The 26,756-nt window shown below is 35.7% G+C and overlaps 1 protein-coding gene across 7 annotated transcripts in view; it reads left to right on the forward strand.

Annotated features, from left to right (window-relative positions):
• The window catches only part of KCNT2 (potassium sodium-activated channel subfamily T member 2), a 132,215-nt gene that overhangs the window by 14,900 nt on the left and 90,559 nt on the right, over positions 1-26,756 (forward strand). For all 7 annotated transcript variants that reach the window (XM_057429290.1, XM_057429291.1, XM_057429294.1 and 4 more), the window contains exons 2-3: positions 17,293-17,372; positions 24,414-24,513. In XM_057429290.1, the coding sequence (XP_057285273.1) occupies positions 17,293-17,372; positions 24,414-24,513 (180 nt within the window). The remainder of the gene's footprint in view (positions 1-17,292; positions 17,373-24,413; positions 24,514-26,756) is intronic.

Below are 26,756 nucleotides of genomic sequence, written 5' to 3' on the forward strand. Positions count from 1 at the left end.
CGCTAAATTGTTATATTGAATGGGGACTAGGTGAGAAGTTGCAGAAGGCTTTATTTTAATTGGAAGTCTAATCTCTTCAGAGCTGAAAAATCTTTTTCAAGTACTTTTCTGCTTCACAGATCAAATAAAGATTCACACTCCAAAAAGTTATGTATCAATTTTCACTTTAGATCATACAGCAAAAAAGAGATTTCAGCATTTATTCCCTATTACAAAACCTAATGTAGATAACCTGTAAAAGGCATTGTTCCCTAGAAATTATACACAAATGAAAAACATACCAACACTATTCCTTATTTGCAATGTGCCACTCTTCTCCTAATCACTCCTTCACCTCCAACAGATTTAGAGTTGAGACTATATATTGTGGAAGCAAAACACCAACAATTTATCCATCAGATTTGCCATGCTACCTAAAGTGGATATGTACAAATTCCAGTCTGTGCAGCAAGACTGTAAAATACTACATCAATCTTGTATGATACTGTTTTGGTCAGAGTTTCATTCCCTGTGTATCATTAACTATTCATCAAAATACTGTAATAACACAAAATCTGCATGAAGAAAGTTAGCCACAACGTGTTCTGAGAGCTACGGAGAAATGCAACACATACATAACCTTCAGCTGCTTTGTAAAGTAACTTGCAGAGATTTTAATCTTTTTGCACTATCACCTACTACTACAAGTAGACCTGTTTATTTCAATGGGAATATTTGTGTCTTAGTCTGAGTAGAGAGGTTATTTTCCATTGAAGAGATAGCATATCAGGCAACACAGTGTTTTGCTTAGTCATTAGTGACAGCTTTAGTCATTTCACCTTGACCTGATGTAACTTATTAAGGCTCCAGATATAACTGCGTAGATTTTTGAATACATGGAAAACTCAAAGCTAGCTTCAGTTCCCCTTATCGCTAGAATGAATATGGGCATAATAGGTAAAAAACACATACAACTAATATAAATGAATGTCCTGTGAATTCATATGATTTTTTTCATTATAAAATGTAAAATAATAATTTATTATTCTATTTTAAGTCTCAGTTTGATAACTACATTTTCACACCCTACAAAATTGGGATGTATAAACAGCTAATAATTACTGGCCCCTTTCTGCGCTTCTCTATACTATATTGAGGTTCACGGAGCATTATGCCAGTGAACCCCTCTCTTTTATGTTATATATTTTAAATGGCAGTGCCACTAACATGTACTCTTAGGTCCTAAATAGAATATTTCAGGTGACATTTTAGTGACCAGTGTCTGACAATCTGAAAATATTCTAGAAGGTTGAGAAGCTCAGAGAGAAGTCTTGTGTACCGGTCAAAATATTGAAAATAATACATGAATTTGTTATTTGTTGAACACTTTTGAAAATATAGCTGTTCTACAAATCCAAATCTAAACAAGCAGATATGAAAATGGTAGCAGGCTATTGTTGCACTTACAAACCTTAGTAACAGGTCCCATTTCAAGCGCTCTGGCCCCTTGTCTAAGAGAATGTAAACTGGCTAATATGGCATATCAGAAGCCTGAGAATTTTAGTGATATTATGAAGCAAAGAATGTCCAGCATTTCTTTTAACTTCATTTATTTTAATTTGGAAACTACTTCAGGCTGAAGATTACAGTGTCAAATAACGAACTGAAAGTTTTTAACTTGCACTTCAGCTGTGTATTATTTTGCCAAAGCAATATAGATAAGAGAAAAATAAAAGGTAATCATTAGAAATTTTATTCTGCAGCTACATTATCTGAACACATAATACATGTACCTAGGAATACGCAGTGTTCTGACAGCCTGTTCCAGCTGTTTTCTTTTCCCCTTGCCAAAGTAGCTTATCCTGTATCTCAAGTATATGTCTGTCCTGTTTGATCACAAAGCTGTGTACCAGCTCTGTATGCAGAGGTCAGAGTCTGGTTATAAATGCCTGTGAACACAGATTTACGTAAATGAGCAATATATTCACACCACTGAATAAGACTTGAATATATACTTCAATAAGACTTGAAGTATATAGGTCTGTTGTTCCTTTGTGTTGCAACTGAATACATGTGTACAAGTTTCAAAATATTCATTGCTGTTACTTATTTTAGTATTCTTACTGTCTGGGTTCAAGGCCAATGAAGATAAATTTTGTCTTACTTGCTCTGCTTCTGATTTATAGGTACAACCAGCCTCTTTACTATGCCTATAAGAAGTTATCTGGCTTATTCTGTTAGGATTCTCTCTGTTCTATCTAAAGGAACATTGTATGTTCATTATGAAAGGGGATTTTGTACCATTTTATTTTTCAAGTTAAGTTACCTTCCTGTTCAGTCAGTTCTTATTCTTTTTAACTTTCAAACTAATTTATTAGATTAAAAACATTTAAAAAAAAAAAGAATTTCTGTAGCTGAAATAGCATTTTTACTGTTTCCAAATGAAAATGTCTTGTGTAAGGACAGGCACTCACTTTGTGTTATATCAACCCTGTTTGTTTACTTTTGGGGTTGTTTACTTCTTTTCCTTATTACAAGTATTTGATTTTCTACCTTCGGTATCAATCTCCAGAGAGCCTTTTCAAATGCTTTATAAAAGTTTAAGTACATGATGTTCACTTCAGACTTCCCCCTTATCTATCTCTTCCAATTATCTCATAATGGAGCAGAGTGCTACAGCTCATACTCTATTTATATCTGTCATTCGCTTCATTCTTAGTTTGTTCCCAGGCTAAATCAAACTTGTAGGTCTTGCATGGGTACCATTTACTCTTTTTCATGTCTCGTTGACATTCTAACCAATACTTATATTTTTATCATTCCTAATGTACATTATAAGACTGTTTAATTGCCTTTTTTCATGATTTTATTTAGCTGTGCTATTTTTAATTCTTTACTGTTATCACTAATACTGTGATTACGAAATATGTCAATTCAGTATCTGACATTGAAGCCTAGTCTGTGTGCCTGGAAACTCCTGACATTTTAGCAATGTTAGGAGTATGACAGCCAGAATATATAAAACTAAGAAGAATTACGATATGCATTGAATAACATTAACCATATACCTGAGAATACTATACATACTCATACTGTTCACACCCAATTAGGAATTGTGTGAACATATTTGTGCTAAGAACATGGCTTATGCAACTCCACAGAAATTGGAATCACACTGAGCATGATCTCTTTTCCATTTGAAATATTAAGGTGCTGTCCAACTTAAGTGGCTATAGAATTGGATCCTTGAGATTCTTACGTCTTAATTTTTTTTTAAAGCAAAGTATTCATAGGAGTTTGTAAAGAGAAAAATGGGAGGAATAAAAGAACATTGGAAGGAAAACATTGCGATATACAAAAATCTGATTCTGAACTTTATACATACTTGCCAAATATTTTTATTATTTGCATTTTGATACAATCCAGAGACCTTGAATCTAGGTAAGACCATTATAGAAGAGCACTAGAGAAACAGAGGAGCTTGTGATTCCCATTTCAAAAAGAATATGGCATAGGTCAAGCAATGTGCCTCAAGTAGATGGAGCACAGGACCAGGATGTATAGATCAAATATGAATCACACAATGAAGAATTCAGGGTACTGAACTACCACTCATCCAGAAGACATGCAAAAGACTGGTATTTGAGAAGCACTTTCAGAGAGAACATTTGAAGACAGCAAATATGAAAATGGAAGAATGCCGGAAAGAAAAATAGACAAGGTTACAGCAGTAAATGGAACACAGCCTTCCCCTAGACAGAACAGGAGCTTGATAAACTTCATGCGTCTATGTGTGTTTGTGCAGTAGACTAAGACAGGGGATTCAGCTCTTGACTGTGGGTAACTACTACTTCTCCAGAATCAGTTTAGCACAACAAAGAAGTGCTAAATCACATTAAAGCCTCTTTTTAGGTATACTGTGTTTATGCATCTTCTTCCTTGTACTTCTTTCAAACACAGCTCTAATTATGCCTATAAAGTATCAGTTTTGATTTTTGTGAGCAGTACAAATTGAAATAGGAAATGTACCATGCTTTATTTTAGTAAGCTAACAGTGTTTCAGTTGACTGTAAATTTATACAGCTGGAAGTTAAGATTCTTTTCTAATTCTCATTGTTAAAAGGGTGAAAGCTCTTACAATATTAATTTTTTGCCAGTCATATTTTCCTTTACTCAATTAGGTTTCTTTTAAAATTGAAGAGTGTCTGCACCAGGGCAGACTATTTAGTCTGTTATTTAGCAGATTGAACTGGTCTGTTTGTTTGGTTGTTTAGCAGGCAGTGAAATGGTAATGCAAAAGCAGAGCAAGTAACGCACTGTTGCTTATTTTAATACATCCTCATTCTGTTATACCCTCTTTACCAACTTTCCCTTCCATCGACGCTCAACCCATTCCCATGTCTATTCCCATATTCTGTTTTGTTCTTACCATCACTATAATTATTCTTGAAACAAATCAATCATCAACATTTTCCTAATGATACCAAAGTGCTCCCGTTACTGTGTTCTGAAGTGCTAAAATGTGTTCTGGAACTTACGTATTAGTTAACATTATGTAAATGTTATTAGACAGCCTGATACAGGCAGCGTGATTAAGGAAAGGTTGCAGAGAAACATCTGTACTATCTTAGAAGTAACTCATGTTTGTGAAATGGGCTCTAACTAGATGATTATTAGCATGATCATATAAACAGCTTCAAATACCCCTGTAGGAGTTATAACATCCAAATAGTGACAGATGTATGATTTTTTCATAATCCACTTGGAAATATTTCAGCACTTAAGAGAATTCGTTAGGGATTTGGCCTATGAAAATATTGTCTCCATTTAGAGAATTATGAAAATAAGATAATCACATTTGTCCAGATTTGAAGGAGACAAAAGTGAACCAACAGATTTATTTTTTTAAATGCTATTTATGAGTATATGAATTTGCCAGTTGCAAAAAAAAAAAAAAAAAAATCCGAATGAGTGTGCAATAGAACTATGACAGCTATCATTACTGTATCATGAATAACATAGATATTTTACAGAATCAGTGGAAGACCTATCCTAAAAGGCTCACTAGCTAAGGACCAGTGATGGAAGTAGGTATAGTCAGCAAAAGTCTGGTAATGAATACAGAACGGTTTATTATGCTAAACTGAAGTTTAGCTTTAAACATAGCTACAGATAATAGCAATTAAAAAAAAACCAAAACGCAATTGCAATATAAACCCAGATATCTGTAATTGCATTTATGAATGCAGTTCCGTAAGCATCACACTATACAGTTCTAGACTAGAGTGTTCGGTTGTCTTCTTCCCACCCACCCTTTCCTCCCATTATTTTCATTATCTGGGCAACTGAATAATTGGTCCATTAAGTTTGTGGCATCATATTATTTATGCTGCTTTTTCCAGCAATACAAAGAGAGATAGTTCATGATCACAGCCTTTTCCACTATCCCAGTGTGTTTGCTCTTGCTATGCTTTGGATTAGCTATGATACTGTCCTGGGTTCAGCAGTAGCAATCATTTTTCTCCTTCTTAGTAGCTGGTACAGTGCTGTGGTTTTGACTTTCAGGCTGAGAACAGTGCTGATAACACCAGTGTTTTTAGCTGTTGCTCAGTAATGTTTAGTCTGACCAAGGACTTTCTGAGTCTCATGCTCTGCCAGGGAGGAAGGGAAGCTGTGAGGAACCAGAAACAGGACACCTGACCCAAACTGACCAAGGAAGTATTCCATACCACAGCACGTCATGCCCACTATATAAACTGGGGGCAGTTAGCCGGAAGGGCTAGATCACTGCTCGGTTGGGCTGGGTATTGGTAGGTGGGTGGTGAGCGGTTGTATTCTCTTCCCTTGTTGTCATTACTGGGGGTAGCAGTAGTGGTTTGTTAATTTAGTTACTTAGTTTGTTAACTTAGTTTTTAGCCTTAGTTACTGGACTGTCCTTATCTCAACCCGTGAGAGTTACATTCTTTCCATTCTCCTCCCCATACCTCTGGAAGCAGGGGGAGGAAGAGCTGGGGGAGTGAGTGAGCAGCTGCATGGTTCTGAGTTGCCGGCTGGGCCTAAACCAGGACAGTTTATCACAATGATTAAGATGAGTCTGATCAACAAACCAATTCAACTGAAAACTCTCCAAATGAAAGAATAGAGTCTTCTATTAGAGCAAATTCCTAGTCAGACTCATCTGGAAATCAGCCCTTCGTAAGGGTGACGTGAGCAGAGATTCCCCCCTTGTGGAGATGGCAGCTTCTTACACTGGTCATAAAACATCCTGGCTTGACAATGTATCTACTGCTGTCTGCCAAGAGTCAGCACAAGCCTATTTTACATGGTTGACAGAAACGATTTTGTGTTTACATCTAAATTCACATACAAACCTGTACCACTAGTTTATCTGGTAATAAGCAAATAAAGTGTTCATTGGTCAGTATTGATTTAACAGTAGTTGGGAAGAAACGGCATTATTGAGAGCAGTAGAGAAAGCAGTAAACTGCATGTTGATAAATAAACAGCTGTCTAGTTCCAAACATAAATCGAACAGCTACTGCATCTGTAAACAAAAAACTGTATACACAATTTTCCTCAAAGCCAACAGTAAGCTGCTAAATACCAAGTAGATGGTTCAGTGAAGACATGCATCTGAATATTCCTTAATGATTTATTTGCTTCTGCAGAGATCCCCAGTCTACACTAGTAAAAGACTCCACAGTGAACACATATTTTACTTATTGCGTATACACGTGACTGCAAGTTTATCGTTCATACACCACGACATTGAAGAGTTCAGCTAGCTTAAACTGAAGCTTAATAGACCTGGAACTGCAGTCTAAGCTTAGCCTCATGTCTTAAACAGCTGTGCTGGCAGGCTTCTAGCAGGAGCTCTTTCTGTACTTCAAGTTATAGCAAGCTCAAATCAAATCCCAAGGCTTGGGCTTCTCCTGCTTTCAGGGCTGGTACTCCCTCCACTGCAGGTTGCAAAAGTAAGGAAATTAAGTGCTCTTCTGTTTCATCAGTCTGAACCCAACTGTGTAAAGTAGGTGCTGCCCACATTAAAATCCTGGGCAGCTGCTTTTATTTGTAATATTGTATGCTTCTTTGTGAGATTTTGCTACTGCTTCCTCCAGCTTTATGTTTTGTTTGTTGAGGGGTTTTTTGTTTGTTTGGGTTGTTTGGGTTTTGGGTGGGTTTTTTTTCCTTCTTTTTGGTGTTTGTGTTTGGTTGGTTTTTTTAAACACACAACTAGAGAAGTAACCAGATTTATCATTTGGCCTTATTTAGACTGTCAGACTTCTATTTAACCTCTTACTGCGCCTGTTGTATAAAGGTTTTGGGTCATTTCTCTGAATATATCTTAACTTGCCAGTCCTACCCAGATATTTATGTTTAGGTTGCTAGGTTGATTCATACATGGATTTACCTTCCATATAGCCTAAAACTAAAGCAGCCTGCTTCATGCTGTATAAGCTGTTGTGAGTGAGTCTGCTGCACAGGGCCCTGGAGAGCAGCTTTGGCACTTACTCCACACTCATCATATCCTTCTCTGAAGGGATTAGGAGGTGACAAAGCAAACTGTGGTGACAGCTGGGGGTGGCGAGAGGAAGTTGTGAGGACTAGGGATGGAAGGTAGGGAGTAAGTAGCAGGGGTGGTAACAAAAATTAAAATTGAGCACTTTTCCTTCACATCTCTTAAGCTGAAGAAACATTCTACAATTTTGCTGAAGGAAACAGGCAATAGGTCAGTCAAGGAATCAAAAGAGTGATGTATCACAGGTATAGAGGGATATATATATATATATATATATAGACTACAGGCAACCTCAGTGGAGACTAAAATTAGCAACAGCTTCATTCTAGGGAAGTAAAGGTCTAAGTATTTGAAGGTTATAGTGTCTCAAGAATTTAGCTGCTTACTTTCCCATGACTTGGCAGTAAAGTCAACTAATTTCTGAAAAAAACATAGTTCATACCTGGACTGCATTTGCAAAATAGGCAAATGTGAACTGTAGACTTGAGTGTCAAACTTTCATTGACTGGAGATGAGTTTTAACTGCAACGTTTTTTTTCTACAGCAGATAGAATAATTTGGAGGGAGTTCTGTGATTCAAGTTCTGAGCCATCATGTTGGTATCACAACACAGAAACTGCAGAAGGCATTTCACTGGCTTCATTTTGAAGCTGGATTTTTAGATCCAGCAACTGCAATACATCCAGAGGTTTATTTTCTCACAGTTAATAGTTACATACACTTCAGGTTTATAATTGCTTTAGAGAGATATGCTAAATTTTGGGTTTCATTTATCTTCCAAATATCCATAATACGGGCATTTTGTTTGTCTTTAAGGAAGCAGCTTTAGGAGGTCAAAATAAAAAAAAAGACAAAAAAACCCTAGGTCAGTCTGAATGGGGTCAGAGAGTTCAGATTACTTAGAGATACCTCTTTGGTGGCCAATTTAAAAAAGGAGGATCTTAAGTGTAAAAAGTACTCATTTTTAGCTTAACATTTGGGAAGGAAGTCTTCCATGTTTGAAGGACAAATGCAATGTTTTCTGAAAGTGCCCACTATTCTAGTTCATCTGATGCTTCTTACAAAACTTTTCTTAGTATTTTTATGGAGGATGGCCTTATTTTTGCCATTTGTACTGCTGAAATCTATGGGAACCTGTTAAATAGTTAAGAATCATTATCATCTCCATATAGTTATTCAGAAAGCAATCATGACAACTAAGTTAGGGCAGAGACATATGAGAAGAATACAGATCCCAAAAGGGAGGACACAGAATATAGATCAAATCCCATCAGGTCACTGTGATACAAAAAGCAGCGTAATGTCTTCCATAGTTGTACAGGAAATAAATTCAAGGCTACAAAAACTTAGGAAATTTCAGACATTCTGTATTAATTGGGTTAGAAAACCCAAACGATACCAAAATTAAAACAAAGCAAAACTATTCTTTAGGTTGATGAAGGTATTTTCTTTGGAAAAATTCAACTAATTTGCTACTTATAGTACAATAAAGGACAAGTATAATTACCTTCGATGAAACAATTTTCAGAGGGAGAACAGGAATCTGTGATTTTGACATGACATGTTGACATTTTTATCTTAGAACATTCCCTGTCCTCCGGAAATGTTAATGAGTAAGACTCCATACACAGATCTTGTAAATTTATGTGCTTACACCAAATGCTGTTGTTTAAGAGTTTTCATAAGCTTTTATTTCCTTTAGGGTAGGTGCAGCTAATACCTCCCTATAATTTACTGTGTCTTTGATAAAAATGTAGGTTAATTTACTGAATCCCAAAATTTCAATTTGGAAAATTACTGAAAACAAACACAAGCACTTCCAATTTGGTTTTCTGACTTCATATAATTATGCTGTGCATTCTTCCATGAAACACTAAATATATTGTTGGTTATAATTGACCAGTATAACCAGAGTAATTCAATAAAAAAAAAATCAAACAAAAAAAAAACAACAAAAGCAGAAAAGCCAGCAAACAGAGGTAATAATAAAGCAAGATGATAACAAAAAGCTGTGGAAATACATTAGAGAAGAATCAATATATATGCTTTTCTGAATCTTACACTGACCTGCCAGTTTTATGTAAAATACATTGTATAATTGAAATAGCAAGAAAATTGCTTTCATTTGGGGAGGAAAATAGTAATTACATACCTAAACCAATAGGGAAATACCTTGTTTGAATATTTTTACTATTTGATTACTTTACTCAACTCTGAGTAAATAGATTCTTTCCAATTGATATAAGTGGTCATTGGAACAGACCTGCTAGGAAGTTGGGTGTGTGATTCAGGTAACTTATTAATGAGTCATATTTAAAATTATAAAATTATATTTTATTCATGGTGATGTGATACTTAAAAAAATGACAGATTGGGATTCACCCACAAAGGGTTTTTGTTCCTTTTTTTTTTTCCTATCCATCTGCTCTTTTTTTCTTCTTCTCCCTTCTGCTGCATTTTCAGAAAACTAAATCTTAATTTCTTATTTTTTTAAGTAAAAATAAAACTGAGATAAGCAATCTGATCTGTGAGGATGCCATGTACTAACAGCTCTCAGCTTAGTTCTACTTGCTGCTTTTGAAAAGATGCAATCTTGAAAAATGCCGAGAAAGAAAAAGATAACTTGCAGAGGAGCAGTAGCTGACTACTGAGATACATTTGCCTTACAGATGAGAAGTAGAGTTTAAGTGAATAGTGATTTAGATTTCTCTGTGTCCTGGGTTAAGCAGTAGCAGTCATTTTTCATATATAAGAAAGATGTGTACCTGTAAACTGCCATATCTGAAGAGAGCAATTTGTCTTTGTATTTATTTACTATTCTAGAGATGACTGAAATCTGCTAGAACAGTTTAAGACTTTTATTTATCTGGACACCTGTTTATATCTTTATCTGGATAATCTCCATGACAATGTCCCTCATAGTGTTTAGCTGCTTGCTTTATAAGAGAAAATGGTTTAATGGGAAGCATGCAAACTTAATCCAAACTTATTAAAATAAAACCGGAAACAAAAATTAAATGTTTTTGAATGACAACAAGAAAATTGGTACAGAAGAATTTTAGGAAAGCAACAGAGAAATTGTCCTGGTGACGAGAGAACAAGATTTGAGTGGAAAAATGTAGAAATACATGGTAGATTTTAATGGGTTACTCCGTCGTTTGCTCCTTACAGTCTAAATAAAGAGTTGAATCCAAGCTGACAGTAACGGAAAGGTGTTATCACAGTATGCTTAGCATTCAACAAGTTTGTTTCAAGTCTCCTTTTGATGAGCAGTTACCAACATTATTATAAACCCCAACGAACATTCCTGCTACTCAGGTATGATTAATTAGCACAACTACATACAACTGAACAGCATCTGGAATCAAACCTCCTGAAGCATACCCCATTACTCAGAGTTTTCAGACTTACACAGTTAAAAGGCCTCACATAATGGATTTCCATTGCAGTAGCTCTGTGCTGTGTATATCCTATTCAGGAAGTATTTTCACCCAGAGGTTAAAAAAAGCTATTTTCACATGCAGTAAATTCACTTTAAAATATTTATGCTTCCTCCCCTTGTACCCTTACAGGGGGAGGAGGGGAGAAAGAGAAGTTTTACCAAACTTGTTAAGTATCTTCCTTCTGTGACTTTTCTCACAAAGTTTAGCTTAAAAGTCCACGATTTCTTAATGAATCATTTACATATGATTTATTGACTTTTGAACTTCAAGCAATAGATTTGCAATGGGAAAGTGGTATTTGCAGCAAAAAGTCAAGTGTTTGGTGTTTGCAGGGCTGCTAAAATGGAGGGGGATGCTCTGCAGTTTCAGTTCCCCAAAGTAAAGCAACATAAAAAGCAAGTAAAAAAAAAAAGTTTCTAATGATGAAGAATACATATTGCAAATTCATTTATTACCACACCATTACTGGAATGGTGAAGCTGTCACTCGTTTTCATGGGTCTTGGACTGAAGTGATCATTTCCTTTTTGAATTTGCAAGACTGATTGTGACTGAAGGATTTTTATTTTTTTTCAAGTACTATTATTTGATTAAAAAGCACGCATGCTACCCACTGCTGAGTCTCAGCTGCTTGCTATCAGTCTTCCCTTAAAAATCTTTCCTTCAAAAGAATGGAAAAAATGATGATGTTTTGCACAGAAGAGTTAAAAAAAAATGTAATTTCTTACTTCTGTTGTGGTAATATTAATTGCTGCCATGGATCTGTATAGATTTCATGAAGACAGTTTTATATAACTGGGGCCAACTGATTGTAAAAAGGAACACGAAGCTGGCTCACTATCAGATTTTAAGATATATTCTAGATACACATATTAAATTACAATGAAGAAAATTTTAATTAAGGGCTGCAATTTTTAGCATTTTCTCTTGAACAATTAAGAAAGCTTGCTTTTACCTAGAAAATATTTTCTTGTGGTTGCAGGTGCAAATTTTTACTTTGTGCAGCCTGAAAATTTCAGCTTGGCCTATTTTCTGATGCTGTCTTGGATTTCTTTCAATTGAGACAAGCAGCACTTACTGGAAAGATACAGTAAAAAAGGGTCTCAGCACACATACAGTTCTAAGCTACAAAGTTATTTATACATCATTGATCCTTTATCCTGTAACTTGTGAATAAACTCAACTCAGTTCATGCTATTTCTATCTTTATCAATACAGAGAATTTTTATGATGACACTGCTAACACCCGATCTCTACAAATCCATTAGTTATGGTAACATCCAGTTACATAATCAAGCTAAAAGGAGTTATGTCTGAAAAACCTTCATTAGGTATATTAACTCAGATTCACTGGTTTAGAAGGTAGCCTTTAACTAAATATATACATAGAAAGAGCAGAACAAAAGAAACACCCAGGAACATATGTCAGAGCATAGACTATAAGTATTAAGATGACCAAACAGGTCTGTCACATGGCAGTTGAAATTTGGACCAGACAGTTACACTGCATAAGTTGTTCTAGGGAAGTACTGCAAGAATTTTATTCGGAAAAATAAAGGGGTAATAGGTGTTATACTACAAGGCAACTGTTAGAAGGTGTAGAACCTGTGTTCTGTTATGTACGTTCACAACATTAGATATTATAAAGAATCTAGAAGACAGTTTTGCACAAGCACAGTTCTGCAGAGATCTTGAAAATATTAATTGGTTTATTTGTAACAAACAGATAAAATCCCCTATCAGAAAAAGCCCTTGTACCTGTCAGTTGTAATTGTTCTACACTTACTAGAATTCATCTTTAAAACAATGCAGTGTCATGTTGCAAATGTTAGATTTTATCAGCATAGTGCATGGCAAACAGCTTCAGTAGCAGTGTATCTTTTAAAGACTATGTCCTAAAGTACCCAGAAAACTGTTGAGATGCTGATCTCCACAACTCTCTCATATCCTGCTCTCACTGCAAGAGTAGAGTACCAAATTAGGAGGCTGCAAATGAAATAGCATCTTTTCTGTCCTTCCAGTCAATGGGAGGCAACACTGATTGGAAGCACCCTTCCTTTGCACAGGGAAGGATGAATCACCCTCCTTTCCACAATTACTACCATTTGTTTTGGGGTGCAGTCATTCGGCATGGAGACAAAGTAAAAAACTCAGAACTTCATCTGGTCAGTGTTCATCATGACCTGTGCAACTGATGACTGATTTCCTCCCAGAAACAAACAGAAGGCCTCCCCGAGTTAAGAGCCAATAATGGAAACGTAGTGTCTTAACATTCATTTCCTTCAGCAAGTGGTCTTGATCTGTCATTGATTCTGACAGAGCAAGCAGGCCTGGAAAATCAAGTGACCATTTTTCTGTGAAGCTCTAAATAAATCAGAGTTCTGAGTGCTTCAGAACATGCAAAACTTCGAGAGCTGCTATGCAAGACAGCCATCATTAAAATACGTTAATCTTATTAAAAGCTATCAGAAAAAAAAAAAGCCCATTTTCTTGTTTTTTAATATAAAATAAGCTCTAACAATAGCAGCTCACTTCAGCACTTCAAATGCTTAATTTCTAAGCACTGATCTACACACTACATAATAAACTTTCAGGTTTGTAATCTAACAGGATTTCACATATATTGAATTGGCAAATCACAATTTAAAAACCCATTTTTTTTATATATTACAAGGAGCTTTTTTGTAGGAAAAACATGAAATGTCCCTTCCCATAAAGATGGACTTAAATTGATGTAGTTTTCTGCAGATTGGCTCTATTTGTACAATTAACAACTTTTCTTGATTCTGATGTCAAGTAGTCAGTATAAATATTTACAGCTCTTTGCATGCATGTAGTGAGAAATCCAATTATACTTTCATTTTTGAAGGGATTAATTTAGCCAAATATACTATTTTCTAAACAAAAGGCAATTTGTAGATCTGAGAGTGCAAGGTAATATTGTTACTATAGGAAAACATGGCTATGGAGTTAGGATGACATTGTAAATAGCAATGGAAAAAATGCAGACAAAATTAGTTAAGTAACTGGAGTGCAGACAGATTGGTCCCAGTTATTTAAAGTCACGAGATGTGCTTTGCATTTAGTGTCCTTGGCATGAATTAGTATTTTCCTGCTATACTTTGTATTACATTAAAATGTACTACTCAAGTTACATCTTGACTGAATTAGAAGAGTGCAATGTATACTTGTACTTTGTGTACTTCAAGGTGCGTCTTGCAGTTTGCAAGATTCCATTGACATCACTGTTCTTTGGGTTTAAACTAGGGAAGACTACTATTAGTGGAATTTAATTTTAAGAAGGTTAAAAGAACCAAAAGCACGCTGTGCTTTCAAGAGAATCATAACTTCAGTTGTTTTTGCCACAGGTATGTTAGCCATATATTTGTGCATTTTCAGTAAGGATCAGAATTTCTGTTATGTTCCCAACATACTCCTCTTTTAGGTTACACTTTGTAGTGGGAAAAATACAGAAAAGAGCAAATAAAATAAGGAAAATTTTAATTATTAGAAGATTAAAGCAAATGTTCAAGTAGAATGAGTTTTCTCTGTAAAAATCAAAAGCGGAATACTGGAAAGGAATAGTATCTGGAGGTTTCTGTCCTTATCTCTGCCAGTGGCTCCTTCACCCATTCATTCCTAGCTTTACTTGGTAAATAGTAACCTTTAAGAAACAAAGTGAAATATTCTCTGTCTGTACATGGTTATACATACACAATAATGTATTTCCTGCAAATGTAGAAGCCCCACACAGTTTTTGCTGAAGTTTAAAAAAGTCAGGGGAAGGAGGAGTTGAGCCACAAAAGTGGTATTAGCAGCATTCGTAATCCATTTTGCCATGGTAACTGCTGCACTGTGGAATCCTAGTCTGCTGTGAGCACAGGTTGCTAAGAAAAGAGACGTAGACAGCTGTTAAAAGGCTATCAGAGCAATTCAGAATGGTAGTGATAGGAGGGTGATTAGCTCCCACATCCTCTTTCCTTATTATCATTAAATGATGGCTTACTGTTAACATGTTGTTCTTTCATAAGTGACTATTGTAATTTTCTGACTGAAAAATCTGAGAGACTAGTTTAAAATGTGTAAAAAAGATCACCGATACAGTGCACCTTTTAAATACATCCCTTACTTCAATAGCTTGTACCACTTCGTTTACCTACTAAAATGTGTCCTTGACGATTATGTATATACACTTAGCATGTGGCAGCTGCCAAATGATGGGGTAGATTTCTCACTAAAACTGTCACTGCATTGATAGTAAGTACCTTGGGGAATGCGCAGAAAAGAACTGAAGCAGAGCTCAGGGCCCCACAAACCTGCTCACCTACTGATTAACCTCTGGTTATGCTTCCTTAACTTCCCTTAAAGTTACCAGCTAAGCTGTGCTTCTTCTGTTATTTGGCAGTGACTCCCGCAGTCTTGAACAGCGCAACACTTAGTCTATATTTAAGCGCAATAAAAGCCCAGAAACAAGTTGCTCTTCATCTGATGGGCTTTTCCTCTAGTTTGATGGCAGTTTCTAGGACATTCCTCTGTGCCCAAGCTGTTTGAAAGACACAGTTGGAGCTACTCTCCATTTAAAGCAGAGGGCAGATGGGTTCCTCCTCTTTAATTCCAGCTGCTTAAAGATCTTATCACGGTGAGGTGAACCAAATAAGGCAGAAAAGATGATCTAGGGTAGGGGTTGCTCTAACCATGTCAAACATGTCATTGCACAGAAATGAATATATAGTTCTGTAAGCTTTAGAGCTTAGTTCCAATATAGATTCTTAAAAATAAGGTTACGTTTTTCCTTGGCCTGCAAAGAAAGCGGTGTAATTTTCCATTCTACAAGGAATACTACGATAAACCACACCAAAGCTAAATGACTAGCTAAAATTAACAGACCTCACTGAGTCATAGAAAGCCTTTTTTTATGACATGCTGACCCTATTCTACAAAGTGATATGCCTAAGCATCTGATAGTAAATAAGCAAAAATGTAAAAGTCACATTACCTGAGATGCCATCCATTCTTGCCCTGTAATTAAATAATCCTCCAGTTCTGTAAGTGTACAGACATATGTGGTATTAGACAAGTATTTGAGGGGAAGAGAGAGACTATAGATAACATATACAAAAATTGTTCCAGCAAAGGCTTCACATGCAAGAAGGGAAAAACTAAAGTTAGGATCCTGCTTTCAAAATACAATAGTACAGGTAAGAATAAATAACTGAAGTAGAGTCATTTGATGAAAGATTGCTGAAAAGAATTATGGAGATAAAGGCAAGTATGCCTACACACAGAAAAGGTATATGCAGTTTTGCAACACATGATGGTGTACAGAGAAAGCGAGACATAAGGGAGTAACTCACTTTTGTGGTATCGCTTTATTCTTCAGCAGCAGTAGAATAGTTCTCTAAGGACTGACTTCTCAGGAAGACACCAAAATTGTGCTGGGGTTAAAGTGATTCATTGCTGGAGGAGTGCTGGGACTGGTGAGGGAGAGCCAGTTGGGTAGAGCAGGGACTTCAGGGGAAATGGAACTAATGCTGTACTTATCCTATAGCAAGCAGTACAGCTCCAGAGCTCTGGAATGGCCTGTCTTTCTGTACAACTATTGCACATCATTTCCCCTTGCCAGCCTCTGCACCAGTTCTCTCTTCTAGTCTGTAGAACTATTGCATGAGCTATACTCAGACTGAATTGAGGGACAGAGACATGAAATACATTCTGGCAGATCTGGGGGGAAGGGAAGAGTAAAAATATTACTGTTGTTTTAATATGATAAGGGGATTATTTTCTGTATAATATTGTATGACTGCGACATAATTTTGTTTTCAAGCCTCAGTATTTCCTTGTGACAAAAGCAAAATTCAGCGAGGTGGTTTATTTGGGGCATGAGCATTTAATTAATGGTGGACACAAGCAAGTGAATGCTTAACAGAGATATGAACAAGACAGAAAAAAGAATCATCAAAATTCAGTTCTTTCAGGAAGGAAGTTAAAATGAGAGGTTTAACCTGAACATCAAGGAAATTTTCCTTACAAAGATGCAGACAGAACAGTCTTCCAACAAAAATACCAAAATGTAGATGCTTCTGATTTTGAAGTGTAGAGTGTCCAAGTAACAAGAAAATGATTCTGCATGTAAAGGGGATAAGGGGTTTTTTTTGCCTTTTTTTTTGGTTGGTTGGTTTTTGTTTGTTTGTTTTTTTAATCTTCCAACATCAGTCATTCAAATTCAGTGAGCTTTTGGCTGAATACTCTCTCTTTGTTCCTCCAGTTTTATATAAAGAACGAACAACTAGAGAAAATTTTTAAAATTACTTATCTTTAATATTCAATTCTAATACTTCCTTTTATATTTCAGGGTGCAAGTTGAATTCTATATGAATGAAAATACATTTAAAGAGAGACTAAAGCTCTTCTTCATCAAAAACCAAAGATCAAGTAAGCAGTTGGATTAATTTCTGTTAAGCGTAATTGTGATACTTTGAGTAGAATCCATTTCCACTGAAGGCAACAGCAAAGTTACCGTAGATTTTCTTCTGAGCTAAAATTTTATCCCATAGAGGAGTCAGTTTTACATAATAATCCAAAACAAATTCAGAAAGTATTAAACTTAAAACCAATGTATTTATTTTGTAGACTCAAATACTTAGTAACATGGTTTTATTTCTGTATTGTGATCAAGTTGACTAATTTTCATGGATGTGACATTAGAGTGCTTATTGACAAGTCATGACCTTATGTCTAGGAAATCAAATAGTCTCCAAGGTACTGGAGGGAAAAAAGCTGCAGAAGTACCTAGTGGTTTTGAAGTGTTCAGTTTCCTTAAGTATTCCTAAAGAAATTTTAAAATTGATCTCTACTAGAACACCCCCCACAGTTTGGAAAGGAAATTAATGGGAAGGACATACCTCCTTCTCCTGAACATGATACCATAGGTCATGATATAGGAAAGTAATACGGAGGGACTAAGATATTAATCTTTTTAAATACATCCATGCAGCTTGTCCAAGCAGATGGAAGCATGGTATATTATCAAATCTTGGTTAGACCAGTGGAGTTCATAGCTAGGGAAGAGCAGCAACTGACTTAAATTTTCCTTCATGTCCATGTAGCAGGATTGAATTTGCCTCCATTTGTCCTACACTTGTAAAGAACTCAAATTACAATGGTTTCATACATAAAGCTTTTGGAATAGAAAAAATACATTTTGGCCTCTGTAATACAGTTAAGACGGGTCCATGGCTCTGTGTTTGAGAAAGGACAGAAGGGAGAAAAGAACAAACTACTTTTATGGTGTCCCAGTCTAAAAAAATCCTCAGATAAACAAAATTTGGGAGAGTAGATAACCTAAAAGAAAAAAAAAAGACAGACCATAAGATCTCCTGTTTGTAAGAGATACTATTTCTTAAGATGTTTTTATTTGAAATAAGTTTTTTATTCTGTATTAGCACTCTTAAGACCTCTCTTACTGCATAAAGCCTCAGTATGCATAGAATAAAGAAAGGACATGCATGAAGAAAAATTTCATGCTCTGTGCTTACATAGAATAAATTTTTGTTCACACATTATTTATGTAGGTTGTGGAGTCTCCCTCCAAACAATTATTAAAAAACTGTCTAGACACCATCCTAGGCAACCAGCTGTGGGTTACCTTCTTCCAACCTCAACTATTCTGTGATTTATTAGAGATAAATGAGTTTAAGTAGATTTATATTTTAAATTTATTGCACTACAGCTTCTCAGGTGATTTTAATTCTCTTCTACTTTTTTCCCTGTGACTTTATACACCTTTTAAATGTTTTATATCTTTATAGCCTTTGACTTCTGACATCATTGATATAGTGTGTAATGGAGTAAGACAAAGAAGCATCCTAAATTAGAAAGGAGTATTAATCCCAGCTAGAAAAGCAGTCTGGAAAGCTGTAAATAATAGCCTTTTTGTTTCTGATGTAGTCCACAAAACGGGGCTTTGATAAAGTCTGTTTACTAGGAACATCTATGAAGTTATGACTTGACTCACTAATCTCTTTTCGCTGTAAGAAGGGAAGGTTCTGAATAGTACCTTCTTGCTTAAGTGAAAGATTTTTCTCCCTACTTAGATCTTAGCAGGATTAAAAAATATGTATACACAGATACATATTTTGATGGCAGAACTGCTGATCCTGTATGTATAAAAATAGTTAAATTTATGATCATCAGCACAAAAATTACCGGGGAGTTAATCAGTATGGCCATTCCTTTTCCAAGTATATACACTTCTGACTAAGTATATTAAGAGAACTGTAATAAGTTACTGTCCTGGGATGTCTCTATTAAGTTTTGATTGGGTAAGTGAGATATACGGGTCCAAAGGACCGGAATGATATGGAAGCTTATTTGAAATAAGAAAGAGAATGGGAAGCAGCTATTAATTCATCCTATTAGAGATGGGTTCATGCTATAGACAAGTAGCACAAGAATTTTCCCGTTTAGCTTGCTTGATGATTGCTGGAAAAATTCAGATTTTGATTAATTTTCTTACACAATGATGTCTTACAGAGTTGAGATAAATTTCATAGAAGCATGCTGTGGTTTTGATTTGCAAATAAAAACACATTATTGAGTTTTTCCTGTAGACAGCTAGTAGAGACACTCTCATTATGGGCACCTTCTTTTCCCAGCAGAAAAAAACCTCTAAGATAGGAGGCAGGTTTTGTCTACTATTGAATTATGGAGCCAGTCTGGAGAAAACAAATTGGAAATGAGTGTGCTTACTGTACTTCCAGCAGTGTATGGCATGGGCATGGCATTTCCCACTACAACCCCACAAGCACTGCTACTGGTTCTCTTGATACAAGAAGCTTAACCGACAATTAGACATTAAACAAAGCAATTTTCAGGAGAAAGAAACAAGAAATACAGCAATTATTGCTGTACTGAATGAAAATAATTAAAAATCCCCGAACCAAAGCATTCAGAATCAGCAAGTTCAGTCGAACAGATCTTGGTTCTTGTCCAAATACTCACAACCAGAATTCTCCAAAATACAATCTCTAAATACCCTCTGCCGAGATAGTAACCTGGCACTCATTCAGGTGTACTCATTCAATCCTCCACTGAAACTGGAGGATTCTGTTGCTTAGTGGCCTTGAGGAGTTGATAAATATATTACCCTTTAGATCTTAGCGTTCAGTGAGAGCACTGAAAACCTTCCTTCACATGCTAACAATATGATTGCTATCTCTGAGGGAATAATTGGCAATATATTAGCAAATTTTCTGATAGCATAACTAAAACTACACATGTTCACCAAGCAGTTTCTGCTAATCCTCAAGACTTCACAAGTGAATTTAACACATCAGAGTGCAATATCACACGGTTTTGTCAACCAGAGCAGTCATCTCTAGAGTTTATATGAATTTTCCAGAGAAATACTATTCTGATCTAAATCATATACACACCAGTAGCATGAAATATAAACCGGTTCATTCATTATTCGGCTTTTGGAAGTATTTGTATAAACTGATAAAACAAGCCTTCATCTATATCTAATATCAACCTAGCTTTCACTCAATCTTCTGCAAGGACATATCTAATTAATTTCAATGAGTGCCTGAAAAGCATTTTACAAAGGTATCAGCCAGCCACTTCCCCTCCCAAAACCACACCACACATACTTAAAAATATTCATATATATAAAGAGAGAGGAAAAAAAAAAAAACGAGAAATATTGGTATGATTTTCTGTTCTTGCCAAGATCACACATGGCTTTATCGCAGCCCACAATAAGTCTCAAAGGGAAAAAATAAATGAAGCTTCAATTCAGTGAAGAGGGAGTAAATGATAACCATCACCACAAAATAAGTCATTAACACTATATTTTGATTCAGCTCCTAAAGCCAGCTGCTACTTAGATGATTTTCATAAAAATCAAAAAAATGTTAGAAATTTATGAGAAAGAAACAGCAGAAGATAATCATAAAAACTTCAGCTGTTACCTCTGTCACCTTTGCTTTGATTTAGATCAGCTCTTCAAAACTGAGGATTAATCTCCTAAAATGCTTCTAAGAGAGTCATCAAGAATTTATAATAAAAGTGAAAGTCACAGTCAGTACTGGTGAAGTAAAATATATCACTCTGTACTTAAAAATGCCTGAAAAAAAGTCAAATACTTGTTCAAGCTGAGAAAGAAACATTAATGCTTGACATGGTTATATTTATTTCACAGAAAAAACAGATTTTGAACTGTTAGCAATTTCTTCTTCTTCTAAAGAAGGCAAAAGATGCAACACCATGGTTACATGACAATCTTATTGAACAATTCCTAACTGGATAACAGTCTATGGCTGTTGTAGCCGAATACAAGTTTCAGGCACCAGCATCAAAACATAGACATACTCTGTGCAAATGACCCTGCTACTTGAACAATCTGGCTGTGAATGGAAAAGAAAAAACAAAGTCAAGCAGACCATGTTGATCCACTAACAGCATGTAAAATAGAGAACAAAAATTGTCAACCAGCAAGCATAAACATGAAACACTTTCTTTGTAACCAAGTAATAAATGAAAACCTATTTTAAATACCTTGTGTCTGGTGACTGTACCCTCCTTGCCATATTTGGAATCCTTGATCTCTATGGCAGTGGAATAAATGCATTTCTTTCAACTCACACATGACATCCCAACTATGAGGCTACGGAAGATTTCAGCCAGAGGGAGCATTTAGTTGGTAGTTCTACATTACTTATTATAGGGGTGACTAAATACACTCCCTTTGACAGCACATCCTGTTTCCAAAGGCTGAAGCATACAGAACTAGGAGAGGTGACCTTCTGAAATAGGATTGACTTGAAGCCTTTCTTACATGTTTGCATCTTAATAACCAACCCAATCACATATGGTACAAAACCTAGCATATCACCTTACTTCATATATAACCCAATCCATGATATGCACTATGCATCTATGTTAAATACAACCCTTGGTTGAAAGCACATTTGTCGGGAAAACCCTGTCTTATATTCTGTGGGAAACAGCCATTCCTGTGGAGAAGCACTTTTAGGCATAGCTAAGAATAGATCTGTAGAGCTTATTTGAATACATAAGTAGTTCTATTTCAGATTGAAGATTTCAGAGTGATTTTATGGCAACAAGCAGGAGCATGGGTCCCTTAGTACTGATGTGGGTTTTAATCAGAAAATCACTATTTTCTTTTATCGTTTAAGCCAACAGATATTGCAAATGATGATTTTAAACCAGGCCATTATCAATGCAGAAGCATTTTACACAAAGCTTTACATTTACACAGCTAAAACCTAGAAGAAACAAATGCAGACTTTTGTACTTACCCAAGAAAAAGTTAGGCAACAGAAAACCAGTAAAGAAGAGAAATTATGATGGGCTTTTCTTGTTAGTTTAGTGTTAGGTGTTTTTTGGGGGCTGGGAGGTGTGCATTCATTTTGTTTTTAAACATTATCTGCTTTTCTTGTTGTTATGACAACCATTCATACTCCCGCAGACTTCCACAAAAGGGTTAGTACAGAAAAACAATGCATGTTTTATTCAGCAGCTGTTCAAAAAAGCTGGAAAAAGAAAAAACACCACAAAAACCAAAAAAACAACAACCCAAACCCCATAGCATTGCCCAAGAAAAGTACTGGGCTTCTTCCTAGTCAAATAGCATAACAGCACACTCACCTATCCCTTACAACCCCTGAACCCATTTACTACTTCAACCCCTTCAATCATGTTGGGTAATAAATAGTCTGTGGCTAATTACTCTTGATAGGAGAGCAGGAGTCACTAGGTTAATGTTCACAAACCTAATTGCCAGTAACAGCTGTGGGACTTCTCATGGTCAGGGCCACAAGATTTTAACCCCTAGTTCACAGATTTCAAGACTCTCTAAAAGCCCATCCAGTTCTCGTGTGATAACTGCAACTTCACAGTTAAAGGTAGTAAGCAGTGTTGTGAAATAAACCTTAAGATATCTTTCAGGAAGTGTATGGCAGAATATCTAGGCATCTATTTTCTATTTTTCAGTCTTTGCTGTATATTATGTTTTAATCGGAGGGGAATTAGTAGGTACAAAGGGTGATTTATCAGTTTTACCTGAAAAGCATTCATTTTGAAGTTAGGACTGAGTAAAGTAAAAAAGTATGTGATATTGCCGTAAGATAATTATGGTTTGTTCCTTAAAAGAGAATGAATGCACACAGCTTTGGGTATGCATAATGAAGATGTAGTTCTTGAAGCATAGAAATAATCATATTGTGCTCAGCAGACCTGATAACATACTTGCAACGCTGCAGTAAAAGATACTGTCTTTACAGTGACTAGGTGCTAATGAAGCCGCATCTGTGCAAGACTCAGTCAGTGATATTCTGCTTTGGACAGAAGGGTTGAGCCATGCAGAATTGGACTCACAGTTCACCAGAATGAAAAAATCGTTGCTTAGAGTGACCTCCCACCACTTGACCTTAGTCAGCTGACAGTTTTAACTTAATTAGTGAATGAAAACTTAAAACCAAGAGTTAGATGCAAATATTTACACTGGCAAAAAATATAAAACTATTGAATTAATAACAAAACCAAAAATTTAAACTCTAATCCTCTAATGACTGAAAAATCTGATTGAAATACAAAAGACCAACAGTACCACTGTAGTAGATTATAGCTCCAATTAGCACTGAAATAAATTGCCTATGTAATAGAAGCAAGTATCCCTGCGATGCCTTTGAAGGAATCCTTCAAATTTATGCCGTAGACCTATGTTTTTGGGAAGTGGTGTAGTATTTTGTGATAGCATTTATGATATATCCTTTCGGCTAGAACATTTCAATATTCACATAGTCTATAGAAGAAGTTGTTGATTCAGTTCAGTTGTGTATTCATGCACGTGTGCATTCATGCATGCCCTGATTCCTGGACTCGTAATTATGCAACTTCAACGTTAAATAACTACAGTTTCATATTTTGTAAGTTGGGATAATATGAACATATTCCGTATGAGGATCTATTGCATGAAGCCTTTCAGGTATTAATATTTAAATACTTGCCATGGTATATCCTCTGCCTGTGGTTGAAAGTGTATCTTTGCATTGCTGTATCTTGCATCTCAAATACCATATGTAATTCTGGTTCCCATTTTAAGAAAATGGACTTGTAAAACTACAGAAGATGCAAAGAATGACATCAGGAAAGGTGAATGGCATAGAATAGTTTTCAAATGACTGAGTAGCTCGTTACGTTAAAACTGACTGAGTCTTAACCCAGAGATTTCTGGAACCTGGAAATACATGTTATATGCGTATCTGACAGTCTTATTCTTTATGTTCTTCTGTATGGTACGCTCATCACCCGTATCAGGGACATGTTACTGGTTAGGTCAACCTTTGCTTTGTTGCAGCACAGCTATTCTAGTTCCTTTTAGATTTACTTTAAAAGTGGCTGAAACCGTAGAGAACCTGAATTTATTTCTGTATTTTCTTTTAAAAATAGGTCTGAGAATACGATTATTCAATTTTTCTCTCAAGCTACTAAGCTGTTTCTTATACATAATTCGTGTGCTTCTGGATGATCCAACACAAGGACTTGCATGGTAATGTTTGTGGATTTTTTATTTTTTATTTCTGCTCTCAAAGCATTGTTTAACTTATCAGAAATTAATATAATGAATAGTAGTCTCTCTACAGGGATTTGGTCTTTCAAATATTTTGAAAGAATTATAAAGCTAGTTTTACATTGTGAATGGAAATAAGAACTAAATAGGAACTAAAATAACTTTTTTCATTTTACTACTAAAATAATCTTGTCTTTTTCCTCAGATGCTGTGCATCAGATATAGTTGTGCAAACATACATTTTGGTAGTATTATTTCATAACATTCCAATGTATCATATTTCTGAAAATAAAATTGAAAATAATCTGGTTGCCTGCTTACGCAGCACTAGTTTTAAGATTCTACTTAAGTAATTTTACTGAAAACCCCAAACCCTGGAAACAGACAGACAAATACATGAAACTGAGCTTTCATGCAGATGACATTGATGATAATTTTCTAGCCCTCTGCTTTCTCTATACACGTAGAGGAGAGGGAGACCAAAAGTACATTCTACACTCGTGATGTCCTGTGGTCACAATGTGTGATTGTGCACACCTGCAAGTGTCAGGATTCTATATGGGTCAGGTATTCTATATAGGTCATTGGGTACTCTGTTTTTTTTTTTGTTCATGTCTAACACAATCAACCACCAATTGTAGAAGAAACCATATTTAAAATTTATCCAGTCCTGTACTTCAATTGTATTTTTACCCTGCATATACTGAATCTTCTCAATTTTAGATACTAATAAGCACCTCATTTTACTGTGCTTTCACTTGATTTGATTCCGTTTGCCTTAAGTATGGAAAGAAACAAAGCACAGATTAAATCATTAAGTAAGCTTGGGATGATAGATCTAGCACTCTTCACACAATGTTAGGCAAAGGACCAAGTATGACTTCTAATTTTAATATCTGGAAATCAGTTAAACCTGATAAGGGTAGTACTGTAACTAGTACACAGGAGAGTAATACTGTAACTAGTACACAGGAGAAATACTGTATTTTACAAGAATCAAATCAAAAGCAAAGTGGGTAATACCAGCTTTACTCAGCAGAGCATAAGAGAAGGATGTGTGAATGGGAGGTATAGAAGACGCATTTGAGAATTATTTTTTTTTTTTGTTAAAATTTATGGTGAGAAATTAGAACATCTGAAAAAGGGCCAAGAAAAAAAAAAATCACAGGAAAAGAACTTCAGAAAACCTATTTTTTTACTCACATGTGTCTTAGAATGATTCTTCAAGGAGAAAAAATGTGTAGGGAGGAAATGAGCAGTACAGATTTCATAAAACCTTTAGCAGTGATGGAGAAGAGAAAATCCATCCTTAGTGATTTAGGCATAGTAGCACAGCAACTCAAAGACTTGAAATTTTAGTTATAGGTATTTTCTGGCATGAAGAAGTTGCTGATATTTTTTGTTATGAGAAATCTAGTGAGCCCAAATAAGCATTTTATACTACAAGATTATGTTTGGGTACACAGAACAGATTAGAGCATCAGCATTTCTGCCACAGGTATGCTTCAGTGCTTTTGTATTCATATGCAAAGATTTTTCTGCATCTTGCAGACTACTTAATTGCCGAGACCTTTCCTGACATGTTCCTTCAATCTAAGGAAAAATGTTTGACAATTCACCAGTCAGAGACCATATTCGTATTTTCCCTATGTATTGATATTTTATGATGTGTTGACTAGTATGTTCTACCTCAGTATAACATTTTTCTGGCTGAGAAGTTTCAGATCAGTCACTTCTGCATGCTGAGACCCTAGGTTTCTAAACTTCTAAAAGCCGTCTATGCCAGAAAACCCATCCCTGTGCCCAAATGTTATCTCACTAATGTCACTGGTTTTATTCATAGAGATCCTGAGAGGTTGATACCTAAACTACTGCCATAAAGCATTCTTACAGATGCAGTGTTATGGAAAAAAAGATCTTTTCTAGATGCTCTGTCACACCCTTCTGAAAGAAACTATTCAGTGTACTAAGGGCATGGCCACAGAAAACATCATCACCTGGTTGTTTTTTAAAGTGACAGTCGTGGGAGGAATGCTTTCCATCACAGACTCCCCCTGCAGATTTATTTCCTGTTTTTCTGAAATGCTTGCAGAAGTTAATATCTTTTATTTACTCCTTCAGGCACAGCAGATGTACAGGGCAGAGCTTAAGACATAAAGCGTTCTTATTAAAGGATACTATTTAGTACCTGTCCCACTCATAGCCAGTAAAAAATACAGCAT

This window comes from Pezoporus wallicus, unplaced genomic scaffold, assembly GCF_028554395.1.
Source record: "Pezoporus wallicus isolate ANWC-B61680 ecotype Strahan unplaced genomic scaffold, APGP_CSIRO_Pwel_v1 contig_593, whole genome shotgun sequence".
Taxonomy (NCBI): domain Eukaryota; kingdom Metazoa; phylum Chordata; class Aves; order Psittaciformes; family Psittacidae; genus Pezoporus; species Pezoporus wallicus.